Source organism: Trematomus bernacchii, unplaced genomic scaffold, assembly GCF_902827165.1.
Source record: "Trematomus bernacchii unplaced genomic scaffold, fTreBer1.1, whole genome shotgun sequence".
NCBI classification, from domain to species: Eukaryota; Metazoa; Chordata; class Actinopteri; order Perciformes; family Nototheniidae; genus Trematomus; species Trematomus bernacchii.
This window is the reverse complement of record NW_022987739.1, coordinates 2905618-2927183: the sequence shown is the minus strand read 5'-3', so window position 1 is coordinate 2927183 and position 21566 is coordinate 2905618. Positions and strand designations below refer to the sequence as shown.

At 40.4% G+C, this 21566-nt stretch overlaps 2 protein-coding genes across 2 annotated transcripts; both read left to right on the top strand.

The window, feature by feature from the left end:
• The first annotated feature begins 1932 nt into the window (after positions 1-1932).
• Positions 1933-7695, top strand: mob3c (MOB kinase activator 3C). The gene is made up of 4 exons (XM_034146378.1): positions 1933-2358; positions 4321-4895; positions 6283-6485; positions 7261-7695. The coding sequence occupies exons 2-4, from the start codon at positions 4478-4480 to the stop codon at positions 7288-7290; spliced, it is 651 nt and encodes a 216-aa protein (XP_034002269.1). The 5' UTR covers positions 1933-2358; positions 4321-4477; the 3' UTR covers positions 7291-7695.
• A 577-nt stretch (positions 7696-8272) lies between these two features.
• On the top strand, positions 8273-18430 carry mknk1 (MAPK interacting serine/threonine kinase 1). Its single transcript, XM_034146347.1, is given in 17 exon segments — positions 8273-8357; positions 8998-9100; positions 9590-9692; positions 9818-9916; positions 10002-10099; positions 11491-11570; positions 11660-11733; positions 11827-11931; positions 12032-12087; positions 12175-12270; positions 12873-12998; positions 13000-13044; positions 13046-13069; positions 15194-15262; positions 15264-15359; positions 15511-15554; positions 16126-18430. Coding segments are annotated over 17 exon segments (1503 nt in total). The 5' UTR covers positions 8273-8292; the 3' UTR covers positions 16346-18430.
• The last annotated feature ends 3136 nt before the right edge of the window (positions 18431-21566 follow it).

Genomic DNA, 21566 nt, shown 5'->3' with positions numbered 1-21566 from the left:
GCAGTAACACAAAGTAGAGAGCAAAGGCTGCAGCAGGACGTATCTGTTATCCATGCTTCCTGTTAATGTTGTCACTGTTTTTTTTAATCTTCTATTGCACATAATGACAGTTCAGATATTTTGGCAAGATCACACGTACTTGTTTGTATGTTGACTCGTTTTTTAAAACAGGGGCTCTTACATACCTTATTATTGAGTTTTGCAAGCTTATTCAACACTTAACCGGAGTTTAGTTTATTAGTTTAGTGCCATAGTCCTCTGCTTTCTCCTCGACTATATATGCTTTTTATTTTAAAACAATTGTTAGTTTCCTTCACATACATAAAAAAAAGCAATCCAATTACAAATGAATAATGTAAATCATACATTTAAATAGATCAAATGTAACACAGTGGATAAAAAGGAAACAGAAACTAAAACATGCAGGCAGAGCCAAACAGCAGGGACAACAAAATAAAACTGTAAATGCTAGATTTTAAGCTACTTTCTTCAAATATATAGCAGTATTTAAAGCATTGATACCAAATTGCTACCAAAAAAATGTATCTATATCACCTGCTGGGCCAAAGAGTATTCCTCTGACGACAATATACTGAACATAGATAGTCTCATAATTACAGTCATGGTGACCCCAAGTGGATATATTGGGTTACTGCAACTTTTCACCTCTTTCTTTTCCCCCCCCATGTCCATTTTTCTGAAGTTTCCAGAAAGCACAGAGTAGTGTAAAGATATGATGCAAAACGTATAAAATAATATTTCAACAAAATATACAGATATTAACATGTATTCATATGTGTACATACATACATTATAAAACATATCATAATCAGGTGGTTTTTAAGACTTCTTCCGATCACACATTTGATATATGTATGTAATCAAACATTAAGCAATACATTTTTCACTTTCTCTCTTTTCTACATGCCAACCAAATAAAGTCAAATGCAATCAAGATAAGAGGCAAATCATCTGTGCTTTTTCCGACGACAGGAATTGTTTTTGGGACTACCATATTGCCTTACTTTACATTACATTAGATTGCATTTAGCTGACGCTTTTATCCAAAGCGACTTACTATTTAATAAATGATAAATGATTATTCATAACAAATATGACTGATGTGTGATTATTATTCATGCTATACTGATATAGGGCTAAGTAAGCAATCAATCCTGCAAATGAACCCTTACAGTAGTTGTTCAATATATTTATTCAGACAATGTGAGTAGAAATACAGAAATTCTGCTCCCACCTAAGGCCAACGTTGCAATATTACAACATTTCCCTAAAAACTTACCAAAACGTAAACATTTTTAAAACTCTTTCATTTCTGCTCCAGAGGCTCCCTACAAATACCGCCGCCGATGGGAATACATTGCAATCAGTTGAAAGCTCTTTGCGTCCGTTTATGAAGCTGAAGGAGCCTCGGCGCGTCACAACTGGACGCCACGGGACCCTGACCAAGCGTCGCTCCTGGACGCTTAGGGAGTGAGAGTGTGTTGCCCTACAACAACACCTGAAAGGTCAAAAAACAAACAGGGCTAGACAGCTTCTTTTTGCAGGTTGTGGTACATTTACACAGCAGAGAAACAGACACCCTCTTCATTGTTATGGCATCTATTCACCTTTAAGACAGAGGGAACATTCAGGGCAGCTTTCATTTGAACACTAACCCCCCAGGGCAACAGGAGATACACCAATTTGAGTCAAACATGCAGGTTTTGCTCATGATTTGAATGTATTTTTGGATTATGCATTTCGGAGACAAGAGTTTTTTAAGTTCTTGAAAATATCTTTAAAAAGGCCAAGAATGTAAATGACATGTTATTGAGAGTTCACAAAAAAAGAGCAGCATCGACTGCCAAACATCCAGAAATATTTGTGGGATCATTCCTCTCCTTCGGTCCTATATGTGGCTTCAGAGGAGGGGTGGTTTTCTCAGGACCTTTAACAGAGGGCTGTCCTTCAATGGGACTGGCTGTCTTCGTCTACAGGATGAGAAGGAAAGAAAAGAAATGGAAAAACAGGAGGGGCTGAGTTGGGGGGCTTTTCCAGCCCTTCTACTCTTTCAATTTATAGGTCCTCAACACACACACCCCCACACAGGCGGACAGAGCCCAGAAGGCAAAGTCAGGATGTGACATCATCTGCAGGAAGAGAAGCCAAACAACTTTTTCTCTCTTGTCTGTGAGTGAAGTTGGAGCCGCTCGGTCTGGAGAGGGAGAGGATCCAGAGGAGCTCGAAGGGGGCAGATCAGCTGGAGCTGTCCTGCAGGGAGTCTAAAGTCCAGGGCTCCGACGCCTGAATCCTCCCTGAACTTCCCACCACATTCCTCCGATGTAGGATTGAAGCCAGGTACAGTGCAGACAGCTTTTTCCATTCTCTATTGTTTTTGATCCGCCTCTTCCTTTGTTTCTGCTTACTTGTAACTTTCTCTTCTTTCTCATTTGCATTTCTGTTTCTTGAGAGGGATTGAGTTGTGTCTGCTGGAGCAAAATCCTGAAAAACTCAGGAAAGTATGTCAACAGTGCGTGATCAGACATGCTTCAGTCACAGGCTGTTGAGGTATGCAGGGAGGGAGATACGTAAAGTGATCAAAAGAAGTCACTCATGCTGTCACTTTTTGTACAAACCTATAATGTGTTCAGTACAAAAAGTGTCCAGGTTTAATTTTCTGTCTGAAACTGTGCCTCCCTGAAAGGAGTGCTGAATGACACTGTAACTAAGATCTCTCCTCAAGCTCTTTTGTTATGCACACATTAAGAGCTATCTCATGACCACGTATTCATGCTCCCCCAGTGGTGAGTATTCAACTGAGATCAGACACACTGTGAAAGCTAGTGGAAAGAAAAGTACTCTACTCAAATATCAAATGCTGCTTGCTTTTCAAATCACTGCTATTTTCTTCAAATAATAAGAGTAACCAGAGCCCAATGGTCACAGGACACTTTTGCTTTTGTTTTCTCTTCGAAGCACAAAGGGACTTTTCATTGCACAACTCTTTTGCAATACCAACAAATGAACCTTTAACCAATTAAAACCATAAGCTTGACATGTGAGGAGTTTGTGGAGTTTGGGTTGTCTGAACTGAGGTCAAAAGAAATTCACAACAAACCCGAGTGTCAGTGCTGCTAAGTCTATCACTGAAGCAGAGACAGAAACTTCTGCTTATCTCAGTCACAGAGAAACAGCCACAGGAAACACTGAGACCGGCAGCAGAAAAAAGTAGGACACAAATGCGGATATAGTATCATGTTGCAACCACAGTCACTTGAATGTGACTGTGGTGTCAATTATGTGGTGAAAAATATGAAACAGTTCTAAATAACCGAATGGAAACAAACAACTGAGTGGAGTGTAAAACAATTAAATGTAACCCTTTGACCCTGAATGTATTACTAAAAAACCGCCCACCTTATTTTCCTATACTAATCTATATTCAAACATTATCTTTTACAATCATAACAATACAGGCTGTGAATTACATAATATTTAGTGAGGGCATGCTCCCAAACCATGTGTATCATCTGCAGGGGCGCTGCCATGAAAAGATAATCACATTGGTTACTTAAACATTTTTTTCTTAATGTTCTAAAATAGTTTGTCAGTCACGGGCCCTTAGAATCGTCCTAACTTTCCACCCCCTTACGGCGCCCCTGATCATCAGCCAGATGGTAAATAGCTATTGGAAAAAAACTAAATCACTTTTCAATAATATTTTGGGTGTCTTTTTAATACCAAAACTAGTTTCCAAAACGGGGAACCGACACTGTGCTTTCCATTAGTTGTCACACAGCAAACCTCAAGTTTCTTTATTTTCATCTGTCATGATCTGTGTCTGAGCAGAGCATTAACTGTGGACTCTTTTCTCTCATGCTGCTCTTTAGAAATGGTTGTCGCAGCATGCCATTCATTTTCTAAATTATGCTTGACCTTAGTGACCTGAGATTTTACAACATCCGATTGAAACTGTTGCTATTTTTTTCCATGGATGCCATTGAAAGTCTTCTTGGTCACACCGAGCAGTGGATGCAATAATTGCACATTTGAGATGGGTCACAGTGTTTTGTGCTGCAGCATACAGTATGAGTCATCTCTCAATGATCACTTGCAAATGTTTGGAAAATGTATGATGTCACACTTACTTCACGGTTTGTTTGGCCTCTTTGAAAACAATCTGACAATGATATGTTTGCTTTGTTGTTAGACCTTGGTTGTTTCGGTCATCTGCCATTTGTGGTCACTCTGACCTGAAGCACTGGATTGACAGGAAATTAAAAGGCCTCTGACTTCTTATGTTGTTCTTCTTCTTCACAGCAAACAACTGCTCCCTGCAATCTTTACATGACAGACGCTGACCTCCCGTGACCTGATTTCCGAGTCTGGTTTCCATCTCTCAGGAAGGTCCCTCTTTATCCTCAAAAACTGCTTGTTATTCTGGAGAGCTCATTCTCCCCTTATCTGAGGGGAGTCAATGGCGTTGTGCCTTGGACAAGTGTTCAGCAAAGACAAGACATTCAGGCCCAGGAAGAGGTTTGAACCGGGCACCCAGCGCTTTGAACTCCACAAGAAGGCCCAGGCCTCGCTCAAGTCCGGCTTAGACCTGAGGAAAGTGGTCCAGCTGCCAGAGGGAGAGAACATCAGCGACTGGGTCGCAGTTCATGTGGTGGATTTCTTCAACAGGATCAACCTGATCTATGGCACGGTGAGCGAATACTGCTCCGAGCGCACGTGTCCCATCATGTCTGGCGGGCTGAGGTACGAGTACAGGTGGCAGGACGGTGGCGACTACAAGAAACCCACCAAGCTGCCCGCGCTCAAGTACATGAACCTGCTGATGGACTGGATAGAGTCGCTCATCAATAATGAAGACATCTTCCCCACCAGAGTAGGTGTGTGAGGAGTCTACAAATGAAGGCTATTATTGAGTGTGTAACATAATACATGACTGATTGCTGCCGGCACTGCATCAATGCTGTTCCCCTTCATTAACATCTCACATGGGACGACGAGTTCAAGCAGAGGTTAATTAAACAATGAGCTTGACATTTAGAGGAGATTGCATGTGCGCTTCAGGTGGTATTTTATCTCAGCACCAGATTTGACAATTAGCATAATGGAGGAGAGAATCAGAAAGGTCTCTGCATGGAGTTTACACGACTTTCCTCAGGGAGTTCTGGTTTCCACTACTGTCAATAGACCAGAAATCAAGTCAAAAGAATAAGTCAAAATTGCCCAACTCTCTAAATGGCTATGCTATATGCGCAATTTTAAAAGGGTGTTTCCCTAGAATTTACCCAGTGTGTACATGTATGTGCACAATTCATGAGCCTCAGCAGGGATAAATAGGGACAGAAAATGAGTGGATAGAGAAACAGAACAATGGCTACCAAACTGTTTTTGTCTGGCAAACCACACAGCCCTTCTATAGGTGCGATAACTTAAAGGATTTGTTTGAGTTTTTCACTGTTCAGAAAACATAGTGGTTTAAGTCGCTTCATGACACATCAATCCTACAAAGTGATCCTTAAATGTGTTATTTTAGGCATGGTGCCTTTCTTTTCAACCACATGAAGGGGCAACAAATAGACTTTTTTCCCAATAAAAAAAGTCACCATTGTAACCATGTTGTAACCATTCAGAAAGAATTTTCTCCAGGTTTTGCACAACATTTGAAAATGATCCACTGACACAAATTCGTCATCATATCGTGTTACTTTTCCTCGAAAACACATTTTGTCTTTTTGTTAGTTTATTTTTTTTCAACCAAATAATAATCTCTTTTTTGTCAAATAACTGCAGAAGTACAATGGCTCTACATTAAATAACCATTAATGTAAAAGAGTGTTTCAGCTAAAAGAGGCTTTTATCAGTTTTCTATGACACTCTATGGCACCTGTACTGTAGGAGTAACTGGCGTCAAGCAAGTGACAAATCTGTAATTATACATTTTATATCAAAAAAGGTGAGTATAAAATACAGGTTCTATCTGTTTTCTTTTATATCCACTTCTATCGAACCAGTAATGGAAAATAGGCTGTGTCAGGATAACTTTTTGTCACATGAATACATTGTCCATGAAAATCAGATTTCATTAAGACACTGCCTATAGCACTCAATGACTGATGCTGTAACTGTTGAAGGGAAATCACATTACTTACAGAATATAACATCTGCTACATTTTAACTTAATGGTGTAGAAATCGATGACATGTTTGATTTACATTCAATTAAACAATCTCTCAAGTGTGTAACACATCTCTCCTTTCTTCACAACAGGTGTACCTTTCCCAAAGAACTTCCAGCAGGTGTGCAAGAAGATCCTGAGCCGTCTCTTCCGGGTGTTTGTGCATGTTTACATCCATCACTTTGACAGCATCTGCAGCATGGGCGCAGAGGCCCACATCAATACCTGCTACAAGCACTACTACTACTTCATCTCAGAGTTCAACCTCATTGATCACTCTGAACTGGAGCCGCTGGTGAGACAAAAGAGCAACCTTATTATAATGTGTGAGGGTGACGACAGGGAGCAGCAGAAAGAGGATCAGATGGATGATTCAAGTTGGGAGGGCTGTCAGTGTCACCGGCCACCTTGCCATTGATCAATTAATGTGCAGCTTGTTGGATGATGTTTAGATTTATCCTAATCTCAGTGTGTTTCCCCAGCTTGTGCACATGCGGGCAAAAGGAAAACAAACGAAATGTTTTGGTCTGAAACACATAGACTTCCTCTTCTTGGATTACAGTAATTTTGCATTTGAAACTGATTGTTTTCAGATTTTTCTTAATGAAAAATATGACCTACTTTATAGCAAATGTTTTTATTTGAAGCAAAATGTCTTAAAAGAAAAGTAGCTGACTTTGTGCAGTCATGTAATGAGGTTTTATTATTGGTTTCCTTTTGTCCACAAATCTACCTCCATCACAAATGAGCAAATAAAGCATTGTGCTCTAAGCTTCAATAAAAGGCTTCAGTTATCGTCATTATGGAGCGTGGGCTGTGTAATTCCATCTCAGAGGGAAACAGGGATGAGAAATTGATGTACCACACTACTACAGAAAATATTTAATGGTAATACTCTGTTTTATCCGTCTGTAGCACGTACTGTAATGCAGCTCTGCAGTTGTTGCAATCACAATAACTAATAATGTTAATTAAAAGAGTATATTGAACTTCATAACAATCATTGATCTTATATTGTACAGTATTAATGTGATGTGTAAACATGTCCTTTTCTTTTCTTTTCTTTTCAGAAGGAGATGACAGAGAAGATATGCAACTAAATAAAACCAAATGGACAAAATGAGTTTACATTTGCACGTTATCTGAGCCCCGTTAGAAATCGTCTGCATCAAAAAATCTCTAAACAATGAACAATTTTACATAAAGTTGTATGAGTAGTTTTTAAGCTACTCAGAGTATCAACTTAATACCACACTTCTTCACATGGTGGCCTTGTACCAAGAGATTTTTACTTACAGTAATGTGGTGTTTGATGACATTATTTTAGGACTTTGTGTTTTGGTTTATAATACATTTCATGTACTAATTTTGTTTCCGTCCTGTGCATGTATGTTAATGTTTCGCCTTTTTAAATACAGTGTTGGATCTTGTTTTGTTGAATGAATGTTTGTATTTTATGTGATGTCTTTTAAATACTTTGAACATAAAGCAGCCTAAAAACAGTAAAAGGTTTTGAAAATGTGTGTGTTTTTTTTTTAACCGCACCACAAAAATGTGTACAAATCATTGAGTTAAGATTTAGTTTTTAGCCTGTCATCATCAGTCAACTACGAAATTGAAATTATATCAAAAGGAAATGTATTCTCATACATTACATTACATTATATTAGCTGACGCTTTTATCCAAAGCGACTTACAATAAGATACTTTCTTTAACGGTTTAGTTCTAGGTCTATATTCTGGTTTAAACCAAGAATATACCACATAAGTGAAGACAAGTATAAACTATAAAAACATAATAATGATGAAAGGTTGTGGGTTTGTGCCATGAGTCGTAATTCCTAAATACTGCTGACCTGCCAAACCGCATTTGTAAATAAATGCCACATCATGCACACAAAATCCCCATTACGTCACTGATGTATTAAAAGAACTCGTACGTGGATTGGGGTGCGGCGGGCAGTCAAGCGAGGTGACGTAGAAGTATTGTCCACCAATGAGAGAAGCGGATCTTCAGAAAGGGGCGGGGAATACATCTGCTGGTGTTATTTCCCGTCCTGCGCGTCACTGCTGTGTGTTTGATGGATGTCAGCTAGCGATGGATGCTTACATCAGCTGTGAGACGCTTTGACAGGCGGGATTCGGCTGGTTTGGACACAGAGGGCAGGTGAGGAGGGTTTTATAGCATGTATGTTTTCGTTTTAACTAAAACTTCACTGTTTTTTAAAAATTACAAACTATTGAATTAGCGTAAATTGTATAGAAAACCTAGCTTAGCACCTACTAGCTATCCCCAGCTAATGACAATAACACCGGGTTAAACAAAGAGTCAGCGGTATACGCTAACTCTAGCTTACATGATGGTATTGTTAATGTTGGACGCATTGTTTTCTCTTGTTAAGGGTGTCTATATGAGTAACAACAGTGCTAATGTTAAGGAGGTTAACAACGTGGCTGCATTGCTGGCTGTCGGTAAACACTTGATAACTAACATTACCGAATTTTAGGACATAAACAGTAAGCGAAATATGTAAGTCCTATTACTTCTAGCTTTTATCACGTAGGATATAAAATTTAAAAAAGCGAACAGAAGACTAATGCATATATTTTACTTGTTAGAAAGCTAAAGCTAATCTACATTAACTTTATTATGTTATTGTCTAACCTCGAACAAACCAAAACAACATTTTAACAGAAAGGGGAAACCGTTTTTTTCCTTTTCATTGATCAAATTCTCTGACTTCCCACCAGTTTTAAACTACTTTTTTCATCGTGTACACTAAATATCTTTGTCTCTTCTGATGTAGGCTGTTCCAGACTAACTCAGTGTTTGTGATGTGCTCTCAGTTGGCAGACATGGTGAGGCACAGCATGATGACAGAGTTGCAAACCTTCCAGCACTCTCTCCAGGTAAGACACTTTCAGCTTTGAACACTAGTGCTTTCTCAACATTTAACTTCCTCCAACATGTGATGGAAACTATCAAGTTTCCAGGAAGTCTTTTTACACACAAGGTTATCAAGGTTATCAACTTTACCGAAATATTGAAGTTTCATAATTCTCTATGAGTCATGCACTCGGTCATATCCAGGGTGAGATAAGGCATGTGTCTTCCTGTATTCTCAACAGCTCACTGTGTTGGCAGGTTGCCACAGGTGAAAAGATAAGATTAGATAGTTGGAATAGTAGTTATTTTTCCGATAATGACAGTATGTCACTTTTGTCAGAGAAGATGTGTTAGTGGAAAACGTTTTCAAAGTTTAACAGTGAAAACAGTCAGAGAATAATGTATTTCTTTGTGTGTTTTCTCCACTGTACCACCATGGATCTCTCTGGCTTCACTCTCACTTTCCCCTCCCTCTCTCCCCCCTATCATGCGGCCTCTTCTCTGTGTTTCAGGGTAACTCCCTGGCTGTGGGCCAAGTGGGGCAGAGCTGTGAGGCAGCTCAGGAGAACGGGGTCGTTTCAGAGCAGAGACAGCCCCTCTCCCAGGGCCCAGCAGGTATGACAGCGCTATGGTTCAGAACAGCTCTGGAACTACTGAAACGAATGGTGCATACAGTAACCCACTGGCAAAGTCGGTGCTGTTTTTACTCATTTGCATGCACTTCTTTTGTGTTGCTACAGAAATTGAGAAAAGCCAGCCGGTGAATATCCCAGATGCAGCTAAAAGAAAGAAGAAGAAAAGAACCAGAGCGACAGACAGCTCCACAGGCACTTTTGAGGGTAATGAAGCTGATAATATTGTAACACGTACAAAAAAACATAACACAAACTCCTTCTGCAGTCTTATATGTGACTCTTTCTTCAGATCTCTACAAACTGACAGATGAGGTGCTCGGTCGGGGGGCTTTTGCTAAAGTTCAGGGATGCATAAGTCTGCAGAATGGACATGAGTTTGCTGTGAAGGTGAGTGAGAATATTCTGTTTGTAACAAAGTCAGACATTTTTTTTTTCCCTTTTTAGGATTTCGAAAATTCTTAGACGGCTCTTTGTATGCTCTTTCTGTTTTTGTTGTCCTGTGTTTTTATTGTGTTATGGATGTGTCCTGCTCTTCCATAATAACACAACCTTTATCAAATTCTGGCAACCTACACACAGAATCTCTTGTTAAGGAATATGTTAAGTAAATAATAAGATTAGATAAGCCTGTGTTGTTACCTTTCAATACCTAAAATAGGCAAATGTTCTTGGTACTATAACCTTTCATACCACAGCAATGACCGCAGTGTTTCCGCCAGACCAGGGCTGAGAGGGCGTCCACCCCATCACTACGTATTAGTGATGGGAATTCCGGATCATTTGGCTCGGCTCACTAAGAAGAGCCGGCTCTTTCGGCTCCTAAGCGGCTCTTCATTTTACCACAGTTTACCACGGAGCCTCAGTTTCGCCGCTGCGAGGCTCCGGCGCTCGCAGTTCACGCGCGTGCTCCACTAGCACCCCCCGTCAAGGCTCGCCGGCAGTACACTTTCCGTCACAGGAACACTCTTTGCTGGCGGCGAAAATAATCCCACCAGACTCCTTTGTCCCTCCAACAGAGGGATGTCCCTGTCCTTTTTCCTTTTCGTCATTTCAAGCGATAAAAACTTGATCTTCTCTCGAATTATTAATTTTTTTGGACGCCCTCGGCTCGAGTTCAGGGCGTTCCGAGTTTAAGGGAGTCAAATGACGCTGAAACAGCTGAATGGCCGTATTCAGTTAAAACCTTATTGGTGATTAAAGGTGGGGTAGGTAATTTTGGAGAAACCAGCTCGAGGGCGCTAGAATTTGAAAATACACAGCCGGAACAAATCTGCCACTTCCTTACAGAGCCCCTCCTCCAACACACACGAACGCGCACATGACCAATGAGGGCACGAGATAAGTTTGTGCACAGATGGAAGGCTGACAGGCAGGTAGGCCATCCAGTTATTTTAGCCGGGCCGGCTAAAATGATTGGTCGTGCTTTTTACAGTACTACGGCTTCCACAGATGACATTTTTTAATGGATTTTTTGTCAAAGCACTTAAGATATTCATTGCTATCGGGATGTTAAGAGCATTCCATGGAATATAACAAAAAGTGTATCTCGAGCCGGTTTCTCAAACTTACATACCCCACCTTTAAGTTAATAAAGTTTGTTTTGTTTAAATCTATATAGAAAAATTGAAATATATAATATAGTTATTAATGTGGAAAGACAGTATGACAAAATAGCATAGTATGACACAGTAGAGTATAGCATAGATAAAGTAAATCATGCCTGGGTTTATGCTAAGACTTTAAAAAAAAAAAGTAATGTTTTGTTTTGTGTTTCAAAGATTATAGAAAAGAGTGCAGGGCACAGTCGCAGCAGAGTCTTTAGAGAAGTGGAGACTCTCTACCAGTGTCAAGGAAACAAGTGAGTGCATTTTGTATATATTTTTAACCTACATTACAAAACAACATAGAATGAAACATATTCTAATATTTGTAAATATCTTGATTCAGAAACATTTTGGAATTGATCCAGTTCTTCGAGGACAACTCCTGCTTTTATTTGGTGTTTGAAAAGCTGTGTGGTGGTAAGTGTAAATAAATAGCTCAACAATTACATCTGTGTACTCTGGGCTCTTATGATTTATTACAAACACACGGCTTGTCTTCTCTCCATTAAGGCTCCATTCTGACACACATCCAGAACAGGAAGTACTTTGACGAGCTGGAGGCCAGTAAGGTCGTCAGGGACATTGCCCTAGCTCTGGACTTCCTACACACTAAAGGTTTGCCGACATCCAATCAGCTTTCCTGTGAAAGTCCAAAGAGACAAGCTGCAGACTTCTATTTTTCATTTTGTCATGGTAACAATGTTCTTTTCTGCAGGCATTGCCCATAGAGACCTTAAGCTAGAGAACATCCTTTGTGAATACACCGATCGAGTAAGTGGCTTTTTTAAATGACAGGCAGCTATCAGAAGGACATGAGTTGTTGCTAGAGGAATAAGATTATCATGTTTTTTTCCTCAGGTGTCCCCAGTAAAGATCTGTGATTTTGACTTGGGGAGTGGAGTGAAGCTCAGCAGTGCCTGTACCCCCATCACCACTCCAGAGCTCACCACCCCGGTAACAGTCTAGTTTTTTAATTCATAGCACACACACACACACACACACACACACACACACACACACACACACACACACACACGCACACGCACACGCACACGCACGCACACACACACGCACACACGCACACACACATATATTTCAAATACAATGAACTCAAATAGCTTTACAAAAACATTTTAAGAAATGACATCTAAAAACAGTAATTAAAAGCCAAGTGATAACACAATTAAAATGGGTTGAATAAGAATAAGACAAGAATAAAAGCAACAGTGCAGTGTAGGATATGAATAGTTATTTGATGTAATGAGACACAGCAACAAAAAGGAAAAAGTCTTCAGCGTTGATCTAAAAGAAGTAAGAGTTTAAGCCGTTTTCTGATAGTTTAGTCCAGATATATGGAGCACAATAACTCACCGATGATTCTCCATGTTTATATTTTAACTCTGGGATAAAAGAAGACCCAGAAGACCTGAGGGTTCTTGATGGTTCATAATGTAGCATAAACCATTCAATGCTTTATGAAACCAGCAGCAGTATTTTGAAGTCCGTTCATTGGACAGGAAGCCAGAGTAAAGATCTTTACTTCTTTCCTCCCTCAGTGTGGCTCGGCAGAGTACATGGCTCCAGAAGTCGTGGAGGTGTTCACCGACGAGGCCTCTTTCTACGACAAACGCTGCGACCTCTGGAGCCTCGGGGTCATCCTCTACATCCTGCTGAGCGGCAGCCCCCCCCTTCACAGGACACTGCGGCTCAGACTGTGGCTGGGACCGGGGGGGAAACCTGCAGAACCTGCCAGGTACGCATGGCCTCCCTACACACTGACATGTGACACTCCTACCACTCACTTCTGATGGAGGCAACTGGCCACCGAAGTCTTATATGATAGGAAACTGAATTTCTAGTTTCAAGGCTTTTATTGTCATGTGTACATAGCTACAGTGTAGATATATCAATGCAAATCTTAGGTCACAGGCTCCTCCAACAGTGCAACACAATAAAACAGATAAAATAGTGCAAGTAAATACAAATAAAATAGAATAGAAATAGTGCAAGGAGAGTCTACATGCAAGTAATTGGAATATGATATATTAGATAAATCATTTGTAAGTTGCAAACAGATGAATGTTATGGATGTTTTTTCAAAAGTGCAGGCGTTTCACAGTCTTATGGCCTGTGGGATGAAACTATGTGGGTTTTGAACTGTGAGTCACACAAAAAGCAGACCTTAAGATCCCCTTGGCTTCTAGAAACGTTTTATGCATGGGTTGCACTATGCATATGATATAGTTAGCAACAAGATAGTGTATCCGCTATAAATAATATCTGCACGCTGCAGTGTTGCTGTGTTGCCCAACACTTTGCTGGTGATAGTCAACATGACTGCATATGGGTATCACATGATAAGAACTTCATTCTGGGTTTTAGTTCTCTTCAGTATTTAGTCACCACCACTTCAAAGTCAACTTTATTGTCAATCAGTTTGTGTGTACAGACGGAGGGATCGAAATACCGTTTCCCACAATCCTGAATACAAAAACAAATATATATAAAAGAATATGTATGCAAATATGTATATACCTGCATATACCTGCATATATATATATATACACACAATCAAAAAGACACATTTATACTTATGCACACACTAACGGTACGTCTACACAGCAGCGTTAAAAAAATCTTGGAGGTGGGCGTATCTGAAGCTTGAGGATTTTTTGCGAGCAACCAATCACATGAATCTCCCGCCCGCGACATACGAAGCAAAAAAGCCCGAAGTAAACTGGATATAAACTCCCCAAAACAGGCGAAAACCTACCACTGTCTCTGCCACCTCCCTCCATGCCTGGCTCCTCCGGTTTATATCCCGGTAGGTCTGGTCATAAAGCACCGGGTGATTCCCTACCGCTAATTTCTCCTCCATTTTTTGGAATATGAGGAAATGACCTGCGGTATGTCTCTCCCAGCATACACGCGGTTTGATTGGCTGACGCTTCCACCTCAGCCTCAAAAGTTGAACATTGTTCAACTTTGAATCCTCAAAATCCTGAAAATCTCCGCTCTGCTTCCCACAATGCATTTCGGCGAAAAGTGAGGCAAAGTGACGTCACCCCATTCAAAGTGAATGGGCAGAAGCGTTTCAAGATTTTTTTAATGCTGCTGTGTGGACGGTCCGTAAGACCTAAAGAAAAGCACAACAATCAATATATACAAAATAACAGTCACTTGCATGCAGGCACTTTAATGGCGGTCTTTATTGCTGTTCTGTTTCACCACACGAGAATAACAAAACCAGCAAACTCTGATCAGTTTTTCAGGATGTTGCGTAGGGCTGCACGATTTGGGGAAATAATCTAATTGCGATTTTTCTGACAGATATTGCGATTCGATTTGCGATATTAGTTTTTAAGCGACCCAACGGAAGTTTATTGTAAAATGCGGTCATATCTCCGGCTAGGAAGGTCGTATCAACGTCCTCCCGTCTCTAGCACCCCGCAGCCCGAACTACGAGTGAAAGAACTAAACTTACATGAAACTTCCGTTGGGTTGCTTTTAAAGTCAAGCTTCAGTTTAAGATTCACCCTGTAATAGATGTAGAACATGTGATGGAGCATTACTAACCTGACTCAGATGGTTTGTTTCACCAAACCATCTAGGAACGCTCCATTGGAAGCCATTTGGAAAAGCATTTAAAAAATACTTGGCAGGTGATTGGATCAATCTGTCTATCACCTTCTATCATGGGCCACTTCTGATTGGTTAACAATGACTGGTACATGTGGAGCACAGCACTTCTGATTGGTGTGGATGACTGACACACAAGAAGAACAAAAAAAAATCACAGGCTTTGCGATTTGATAATTGCATAATTTAAAATCGATTAATCGTTCAGTCCTAATGTTGCGTCATATTCTCTCCTCAGAGTCACCTGTTTGAGAGCATCCAGCAGGGCAAGTATGAGTTTCCAGACAAGGACTGGGACCGCATCACGGGGGGGGGCGAAGGATCTCATATCCAAGCTGCTGGTCCGGGACGCCACTCTGCGCCTAAGTGCTGCTCAGGTCCTCAAGCACCCCTGGGTGCAGGGGGTGAGTAATGTTACATCCGTGCTCTAGATAAGCTGAGCTTTGTTCTTGGTATTCTAATATTGTTTCCCGATACAAGAACACTGTGTCCTTCATCAAATGCTATTCTTTTTTGAATAATTTCATGTCAATTAATACATTTCTTTATTTACAGAACGCACCAGAGAGAGGTCTTCCAACTCCTCATGTTCTGCAGAGGTAAGACAGACTCTCTAAAGTCAAGTCACACAATCTAACAAACCCTGTCCCTTCTGCCAGTTGATAGGTTATCAAATGTTTTAGGTACTTTTAATGAGTTTGGATTGTAAGTTTTATAACCATGGGGTAACAAATATAACAGAATATTTACTCGTACATGGTTGGCATGCAACGTTGTGACTAAACCTGCTATTTGAAAAAAATATATCAATATTTATACTTTTTCTGTGTCTGTTTTTGTTCTGTGGGTTTTGGTATGTTTTGTCTTACGTGTAGGTCTCGGTATTCTATCATCTTATGACTGTTAAAGATACAAATATTTAACATGACATTTTTATTTTATTTAAGAGTTATAAGTTGATTTAAACACAATTGTAGCATTTTAAAAGTCCTACAGATTAATTACAGTCAGATGAAAATCATATAACACTATTGTTACTATTTTTTGATCAGACAGTAAATCACAGTGTGTTTGGTGTAAAAACGTCTTGAGTGTTTGAGTAAATGCAAAAAGACAGGAAGACCTGAACTGTCTCTGACATCCTCCCCCCCCCCATCTCTCTTCCTCCAGGAACAGCAGCACCAAAGACCTGACTCAGTTCGCAGCCGAAGCCATCGCCTTCAACCGGCAGCTGTCGCAGCACGACGAGCAGCAGGAGGACGTCGGCGGCATCGTTTGCTCCATGAGGCTTTCTCCTCCTTCCAACTCCAGACTGGCCCGCAGACGAGCGCAGACCAACGCCCTGCGCAGCTCCGACTTCGCTGCCTCATCGGACGACCTCACAGCCTGATGGAGGAGAACGAGTCACGTTTTCTGCCTGATTTCAGCCTCGACCTGCTCCCTCGTTTGTGTGTTTCCACCTGGAGCCTTTTATGATCAGCAGCTTTAGAAGTGACTAACGGTTCTTGGTGTTTCAGCTCTTTCCCATGGCCAGTAATCTCATCCCCGAGACAGAGCTTGAGCACCAAGGGGACTTTTAATCACCGGCTGCCACCTCTTAATTGAAAACACAGTCCTGAGATTAGTGCAGGAAACATGTTAAGCTGCCTGCGTTTAGACTGTTTGGTTTGAGAGTAGTTTTAATAGGGTTTATTTTCACAGTTAGTCTTAACAGAGTTATTTTTCCTATGAAATAATGATAACGCTTACAATGACCCAAACACAGCAGAAAACTCACTTAATGCCAGCAGTTTGTATTCAATATTTATCAGAACATATCATTAACATATCGGCATTACCTGGGTTCAGCACAGTTTCCTAATGCAATATTATTATCTCATTTTGATAGATTTTATTTTTCTTGTTGTCCAACTGGTTAATATTTTATGTATGTGTTACTTACTGCTTCTCAGTCACTGGAAGAAAGGGATGAGTTCTCGTTCATGTTTTTAGAGCATGTGATTTGATGTGTGTGGATGTATGTGGTTTAAGAGATAAAAATGACTTTACTTAGAGGAGACTGTCCATCTCTGGAAATGGGCGTTTCTCCTATACTTTTTTAGGTCATTCTTGTTGAGGCTGCTAAGAGCTTACAGAAAGTTTGGTAATGTAACGGATGGTGAAGTTAGATGAGACCCTTTGATCAAATAGTGATTCTTGCTAGCTTTCACTTCAACACAAGCTACCTGTAGCACTGATGTACTTTAAAAAAAAAAGTCACCTATTTCATTTGAAAGGCAGTAGTTTGTGTCGTAAAGTATTTGTTTTGTATAAAACTGTGAAATTGAGAGGTTTTAACCGCTTTTTATCCTCATTAGTCCCTACGGAATAGGATTATGGCCACATGTGACTATTTTTTCTAGATCTGACCAAGAGTGAATTTATTTTTCTTATATTTCAGAGAAGAAATGTCAGAATTCTGTGAAATTTCGGAATTCTGATTTAAAGTCTGAATTTTCAGATATTTGTTCTGACATTTTTCACAAGGTTCTGACTTCTTGAGTCTCAGTTACATTTTTTAAAAATGTTGGTAAACACACGTGGCCCTAATCCTTTGCCATAAGTCCCAATGTTACCTCAGGCTTTTTTTTTCTTTTTTTTTGCACCAAATCTTTGCACGTTTTGTAGGATACCAATGTAACAACATCCCAAAAGTACTTATTTTCTTTTTAATTTGATATTTCAAAGTGTTTTTAATCTGAAGTAATAGAAATGTGAACATTTGCTTTGGTGTTTTTATGTAGCTAATGAGACTTAAAGAGGGTTTATGAATAGTTGTAGTAGGATAGAGGATCCCATACTAAGATACAAAAGGATTTATTTTTATAGAAGTATTTGTATATTGTTTTTATTTTGTAGTTTTTGGTTCTGCGAGTGTGGCTATAGAACGAATACTGGACTAACCGTACTTTAAGGTTCTCAAGAATCCATCAAGTTGCTGATATTAACTTTATTTCAGAAATATCTTTACTTTCCTTTTATTGTTTCCCTCATCATGGCCCCCGTTTCTGATTAAATCCGGTCCCCGATCATAGTTTATCACCTTTATTTCCCCGACCTTATTAACTTTATGTATCGCTTGCTTAACGACATGTCCCCTGGTTTAACATTGTTGCCATGGACACACCATCCCTATAGCAACAAAGGTCCTTCATATGCTGGCAGGAATTGAGAGAGACTTGCTCACAGCGAACATTAAACAACCATTTGCCATATTAAAGCCCTCTTACTCCCTCCCATTGTGAACCATAAAAGGACTTGTTTGTTTTCCCTCATCAACATGTAATGCATCAAATGAGACGCAGTAATTGGTGAGCAATTATGGAGTCCCATTGAAATTTGTCAAAGCTCTTACGGGGTCCTATGCATAAATCTCTGTGTGGAGCATATGTTCACTAGTATGCTGTGCTCTCAATAAAAAAACATCCTTAACATATTATGTGTATAACCCGTTTTATTCTTTATCCTTTTAATGATAGGTGTTTCTTGTCTTTCATATGAGTGAATCTGGTTTAAAGCTTCATTCAGTGAGGTATTTTGTATTAAATGCAGAGAGGATGTAACAGGCACAGAAGGAGAGGAACCTAAACAAACACTGATGAGATTGCATCGCTTTGTCCTTTAATGTGACATGTCTCCATGCTTTAAAGGTCTCCTATTAGGCAAAATGCACTTTTTGATTTATTATACGTAAATACGTGTCCCCGGTGTGTAGTAAGGAGACTCTCAAAGTGTCGGAAAATACAACCCTCTCTCTTTTCCTCCTTACCCACATCTCTAAAAACGGGGGTACAACAGAGCTATTCCAGATTTGCTGCGGTCATGACGACATTACTAAAATGTGGGCTGGCTTTACGCCCCTATTAGCTTAATGTTGCATACCCACTTTACGGGAAGAAACTCAGCTAACAGATGATATTAATCATTTTTACCGAAACTGAACACAAGTCCAACACCAAGCGTCTAAATAGTCTAAACCGAAAACGAGCTAACGGCTACATTAGCACATAACTGGCAAAAAGGATCTTTTCTACTTCGTGCTATCTGCACAACGACATATCATATGAAAGCATATGTATAAGTCTTATCACTGTACGACAAAAACTCATTGAACTAGCAGCCAGGAAAGTGCAAGAAAACAACTTCCGGTTTCAGAGCCATAACAATAAATACGTCTTACCTTTGCTGTTTTGTGATCAAAAGTTCTGTTCAAGGGCATAAAAACGCTGGTACACTGATAATCCATCATTACATTTATGGCAATAAACGGGTATAATGGTTAGCAGTCCGGGGCGTCCGCTTTAGGGCATACATGTGTGTGCGTCATTCTAACTGAACAATGGTAATGTTTACATGGATTTATGAATGGCCCCTTGATTCTATTGGCTCTAACTGTTACAAAGAGGTGTCAATCACACAATTTGACCAATGGGTTCCAGAGATACGGCCTTGCGCAAGCATGCATAATGCATAGGTCTGACTGGCAGCTGGCGCACCATTACGCATGTGGCCAAAAAGGGGATAGAGGTCAGGCTGACCAAAAAGGTCAAAAACAGTTGTATTTGGATGGAATGAATACCTATAGTGATATTTCAATGAAATAAAATTAGTTTTACAGTGTGGTACCTGAGAAAGGTCAAATGGCACTGATGGTAACCAAATGTACCCAAAGGTGAGTCCGCCTGGACCTTCCTGTGCCAAAATATTCAAAGAAAATTCAAGTTTCACTAAATTAGCATCTATCTTGACACAGGGTACTTATGATATATTGTGGTTTGGATCCCTAAAGGTTTTGGGCTACTATCCTTTCATTCAAGGGTGGTTTTCACTATAAATAATGTGTTTTTTTTAGGCGGAGATTAGAATTTACATTTTTTTACTATGTTCCATCTGAATTTACTCTGACACAGCAACATCTAAATTGATTCTGACACTTCTACAGCCAATTCACAGGTGTATCATTGCTTGGATAAAGATTATTCATATACCCCTTTTAGAAGTGAATATATAGTCAATAGTACTTTTCACCGTACTTTTCGCGTTTAGTTCCGTTAGTACCCCTTATGTCGCGTTCACACCAAAAAGAGCACTTAATCTCGGGAACTTTTACCCCCATTTTTAGTGCCTGCTGAGAGATGGAACAAGTCCTGTTTCTCGCTCGAGGCCAGAAAAAGGCTAGTCTCTGTGACCTTTTTACCTGTGCTGGACTATGGTGATTTGATTTATATGAATGCACCTGCCAATTGCCTGGTCAAGTTAGATGCTGCGTATCACAGTGCACTGAGATTTGTGACAAACTGTAAAGCATTAACTCATCACTGTACCCTGTATGCAAGGGCTGGTTTGCCTTCACTAACTGTACGGAGGCTCAGTCACTGGTACATTTTTATATATAAAGCCATGTTAGGGAAACTTCCATCCTACATCTGCTCCCTGATCTCACGGCGAATTGTAAGTGGCTACTGCCTGAGATCGCATGCTGTGGTTTTATTAAATGTGCCAACTGCTAGGACTGTCTTAGGGAAAATAGCATTTAGATGCGCAGCTCCACTGTCCTGGAATAGTCTGCAATTAAAATGGAAACTGAGCAATCTGGTGCCACTAAATGTTTTTAAAGCTCGGTTGGATGCTACTGAATTGGAAGCTGTTGGTACCTGTGCATGTGGATAGTTATGTAAATTGTAATCCCTGTAATGCTACTGTATGATGTCCTTTTGTTGCTATGTTTTTAATGTTTCATGTGGAACCTACTTGAGCAGGTCTCCCTTGAAAAAGAGATCAATGATCTCAATGGGATATAACCTGGATAAATAAAGGTTTGAAATGAAAAGAAATGAAACTTTCCTGGGGGAAAAAAGTGCCCCAGTTTTGATTGGCTGGGCGAATTGCAAACCATGCCCCGTAAAACTCTGAAATGTTTTGTAGAGCCGCCATTTTATTATCCTCGCAATAGCATTATTAGCATTAGCATTCGCCCAGCGCACAAACGCAGAGAGACTAACTTATGGCAACACAAAATAAAAACATGGGAGCGGTGGAGATGAGGAGGTGTCGGCGTTCTGGCGATTTACTCGGAAGGCTGGGAGTCCCAGCAGCTTCTACTGAAGCCAGTCCCCAACTCCGGGGACTTCCGGCCGGGGACTCCGGGTGGCAGTATACGCAGTGAAGTTGTTTGCGGCCTGCCAGTAAACCCAAAGCAGAAGAAGACGAAGTGACGTCAGCGGCTCATTTGCGTAATCTTCCCTCAGGGAATTTATTCCGGTGTGAACGCGATCTGTACTAAGTGCCCTGGGGTAATAAGTGCCGGGGCTCTGTGTGCCGGCACTGAGTACGGCAAAGTACTTGGTGTGAACGCGGCTATTCATTCTGGGCATGTCCCTGGACTTTGTAACAGGTCTGCCTCCATCTAAAGCAGGGGTGTCAAACTCAAGGCCCGGGGGCCAAATCCGGCCCGCGACTTCATTTTATGTGGCCCCACAAGAGCTTGCAAAGAATATAATATGTCTCACTAACCCCCCTAACTTATAAACTACTCGTTGGTGAGAGAACTAAAGCACTTACAAACTTTCGAA